Source organism: Glossina fuscipes, unplaced genomic scaffold (genome assembly GCF_014805625.2).
Source record: "Glossina fuscipes isolate IAEA_lab_2018 unplaced genomic scaffold, Yale_Gfus_2 165, whole genome shotgun sequence".
In the NCBI taxonomy this organism is placed as follows: domain Eukaryota; kingdom Metazoa; phylum Arthropoda; class Insecta; order Diptera; family Glossinidae; genus Glossina; species Glossina fuscipes.
Window position 1 is genome coordinate 25694 of NW_023998508.1, and position 4427 is coordinate 30120.

The following is a 4427-nucleotide window of genomic DNA, read 5'->3' on the forward strand; positions in this document are numbered from 1 at the left end:
TCGCAACATACATTACGCCTATAGCAATATTGAAGGATGAAAAATAAATTATTTCATATGTACGGCAAACAACATATACAATGTACAAATACAGAAATTTGTATACGATTGGATTGTGTACTACGGCAGACATTCAAGAAAATAATTTACATTTCAACTGGAAAACAAGGATCAGACATTTGGCTTATAGCCTGACTCAACCATAGGCTGCACCAAGGTTGCAAATATTTGTCACGAACGACTGAAGCATAATCCTATAACGGTATGGTTCAATGAAAAAGAGGTACCAGCTTGTAGTTGTTATTGAAAATCGAATTTTGTTTCGTTTCGGCAATAGGTAGTCATCTACATTTGCTTGAGCACTTCTCCGCAACGAGTCTTATGAATTATACACTTAATCTGTTAGGAATACAAGGAATCATAGGATAGCACAGACTATAAAAATAACATCAGATAATAGAGAAAGTTTGTGGCGTTTTCCTTATTGAATGCCGTTATAGTTGTGTGACTTTGGTCACGCTAACCCGATCCGCCAATGTTTAGCTAAACAGTTAAAAAGGTTGCAAGTTGGACAGTCAAAATGAAAGATTTTGATCAAAGCCGTTTGAAATTGAACCAAAATTCTGAAAAATCTCGATACGATATCTCGATTTTACGATACTCCGCCGATCAAGGCAATAAAGCTTAGCGGGTGTGAATTTAGTGAGAAGATTTTTGGTGTTTTATGGTTAAGGTGCTTTATCAAGAGCAGCACAACTCTGTCATTACCAGGATGAATTTTAGTAACACGACCCAGGCGCCATTTTTGAGGAGGAAGATTGTCTTCCTCTACAACAACAACGTCTCCAACCGCTAATGACATACGAACTTTTGTCCACTTGGTGCGATTTTGCAACGGTTGGTCTAATCCTTAGACCATCTGTCCCAAAACTGTTGCAGATAATATTGCAATCTTTGATAACGCCGTAAATGGCTTACGTTGTTGACATCCCTTAAGTCGGGATAAGGTATGGTTTTTAAAGCAGAGCCAATAATAAAATGACCAAGCGTTAGAGCTGGTTCGTCATTTGGACTCTCAGGCACGGGAGTGATAGGTTTTGAATTTAATACCGCTTCAATTTGTATTAAAAGTGTGGTGAATTCAAAAAGGTTAAATTTCGCATCTTGTAGTATACTTTTTAGATGAAATTTAGTGGAGTTCACTGCAGCCTCCCATTCGTTAAATATAATATCTGTACTTTTAAACATCTTGTAAAATTCATGCAACTCGTTTTTTGCACCAATAAAATTATTTGCATTGTCACGGTAAATCCCTGAGCATAGGCCACGTCGTCCAATGAAACGCCTTAAAGCAGCTAAGAAAGCTTGAGCGGATAAATCTTCTACCAACTCTAAATGTATGGCCTTTGTACAAAAACATATGAAAACAGATATGTAGCCTTTTGTAGAAACAATGCCGCTTCTGCCATAATATATTTGAAATGGACCACAAAAATCGAGACCTATTACATTAAACGGTCTTGATTGTTGAACTCGTAAATCAGGTAAATCGCCCATAAGATGGTTCTGTTTAGTTGGATTAGTACGAAAGCATAAGACACAACTTCGACATATAGATCGACAGATAACCTTGCCATGGATTAGCCAACAAGATTGACGAATTATGCTTAGAAATGTTTGTGGGCCAACATGATGATTAATTTTATGAAAAAGCGTGATTCTTTGGTAATAGTATAGGATGCTTACTGTTGAAGTCCAGATTACAGTTTCTTAATCGGCCACCCCCTCTTAGTAAATCGTTATTATCAAGGAATGGTGATAAAGACTGTATATGACTTTTGGCATTAAGGTTAGCACCCTTTTGTACAGCTGCAATTTCAGCATGATTCAGAAATGATTTGTATGTATTTGATAATTTTTCGACGAGATACGGCAAGTTCTGTAGCATCCATTGAACCGTTTTTTCTTTTAGCCTTAAATTCACAATTATATATAAAACGCAGCATGTAAGCGACTGTGTTAAGCAAACGTACATAATCGTTGTGAACTTTAATACTAATGATTAAATCATGTTGTTGTGAAATTGTTGTTATTAATATCATCTTTATAGTTTTTCTTTCTAATATGTTATCATCGTATTTTAAATTGTATGGAAATTGTGGCCAAATAGACGAAGTTAACGTTAAAAAATTTGGCCCGTGAAACCAAAATGTTGAATGCATTAATTCAGCTGGTAACACACCACGAGATAATATATCAGCTGGGTTTAAATTGGATGGAACATGTCTCCACTGCGAGCGTGTTGAAACTTGTTGAATGATTGCCACCCTATTAACAATTCAATTTTTGGCAATTTTACAGTGTCGTATTTTTCATCAGATAATACCGCATGGAAAGATGAATTGTTTGGTTCGAATCTGAATTGTTGAGTCTTGATATGCACACTTTTAACGTCGTTGCTATACAGTAATATAATTCTTCATATTTTGATCTATTTGGTTAAGAGATTTCATCAAAATCTTTTTCTTCAATTTTTGTTTGTACTTTGTTGAAAGCATCAAAAGCATTGTCTAAAGCTTTGAGCCTTATATTTAATTCACCTAAAGAAACGCCACTTGAATCTTCTTGCATACGTTTTGCAAACTCATTGACACGGTCAATTTGCTGTTCGGTCACCGTACGACGGACCTTTAAAGCTAATAGCGCTTTATCAAGTTTTTTGCTGGGACATTGCACGGCATCAACTCCAGTTTTTAATTCCGTTTGATCATCCATGAAAAAACACGTGGTTAATTGACGTAATTATTATGCAAATTGTTTAAGATACTTATATCTCTGGGGCCTCCAAAAAATGGTAGTGCAAGTTGCTTGCTTATGAGAGAGCGAGTATAATATTTTTAACTATGATATTTTAAACAAACTTTTTCTCTTTAAGATGATGAAGGTAGGAGCGCTAAAAAAGACTACTTTACATGACAAAGCAAAAGGCAACAATAGTAATATATTTTATTTAAAAACCATAAATGTAATAAAGTAAGAGAAGTAAACAAAAAAGAACAACGAAATGGTATTGCCATTCACGGTTTCGTCTGAACAGCCAGTTTTAAATTCGAATTCCATCTGGATCCGTAGGCTCTGTGCTGGACATTCTCCTGTTAGCGAAAGTAAACAGTCTACAATTTTGCAAAAGAACATCAGAATGACTCAACGTTTTTAAAGGCGCGCCTATAATGCCCACATGCCCATACAACAAAAACTTTTGTTTTGAAAACGAAAAAATCAGTCTCACCTACTCCATGTTACAAAGCATAAAAATTAAATTCTTTTACTTGTTTTGCTTGTTTTCGGGTAAAAAAGACTCGGCTACGACGATAATTTTTTTGGTTGTTTATTTCTATATTTTAAAAAATCTGGTGTCAGATATGCCCAGTTCCTAAAAAAAGGAGCGTAATCAACATTTGAATAGTTTACTTATAGGCATCCTTTCATTAGAGTGTGGATTGTTTTATAATGCTTTCAATTGTTCGCTTGACGGCACAAATATAATATAACCGTAAATTGGCAATAGCGTTCGTTAGATTGCCTTCGGAACAACATAATTATAGTGCAAGTAAATAGATTTATGCAATACTTGCTGGCCTCCCCCATTCTTGCCTCCTTTTCAAGCGCTTTATGTTGTTTTTCTTTTAGAGAAGGCGTGCTTTTGTACACGTGCATGCTTTTGTGTACATAAATTTAAGCCGTTCACTCTTAATAAGCATTCAACCAACACAAAGCAAGCAAGCTAGACAATCTTGTGGCACTTCATTTATCAGACTTTCAGTTACTTATTCAGTCATTTGTCAACATTCAAACTCAACAAAATAGGAGGTGCAGTCACAATATGATCATCTAAAAATTTTACAAAGAAATGTAATGTAATAAATACAAGATATTCTTTCAACATGTTGCCTTCAATTTTTCGTTGTCCCTTCAACCCCATAAGATATTTTTTTTGTATGAAAATGCCAAAGAATATTTGCAACCTGAAGGTATAGTAAATGATAGGACGCCGTACGCTAATGTTCTTAGGTTAGCGTTACTACTGTTACTGCTGTTAACAAAATATACAAAATTGAAAGTACAGGACTACATACGCCAGACGAAACAACGTCGACGCGGTTTTGGTCATCGTTGCAACGGTTACATGAATGGACGTCTACCAAATAGAGGAGAACAATTGCTGTTGACTGTCTTAGTCTTTTAAACTAATTCTATTTACGGTGTAGCATTATCGATCTGTCGCACTCTACCGCTTTTACAAGTTATTGCTAAGTTTACATCTTATTACATTCCAAATGTGACACCTAACCTAGTTAAGATAGCCTAATTTAGTTGTAACCCATATTACTCGTAATTCTAGCAATAACCTATTTTAATTATATTAT

General features: G+C 35.2%; 1 protein-coding gene across 1 annotated transcript; it reads right to left on the reverse strand.

The window, feature by feature from the left end:
- Positions 1 to 903: 903 nt before the first annotated feature.
- On the reverse strand, positions 904 to 2775 carry LOC119641663. The gene is made up of 2 exons (XM_038040450.1): positions 2545 to 2775; positions 904 to 1566 (listed from the first exon to the last, which is right to left on the reverse strand). The coding sequence occupies exons 1-2, from the start codon at positions 2773 to 2775 to the stop codon at positions 904 to 906; spliced, it is 894 nt and encodes a 297-aa protein (XP_037896378.1).
- Positions 2776 to 4427: the final 1652 nt, after the last annotated feature.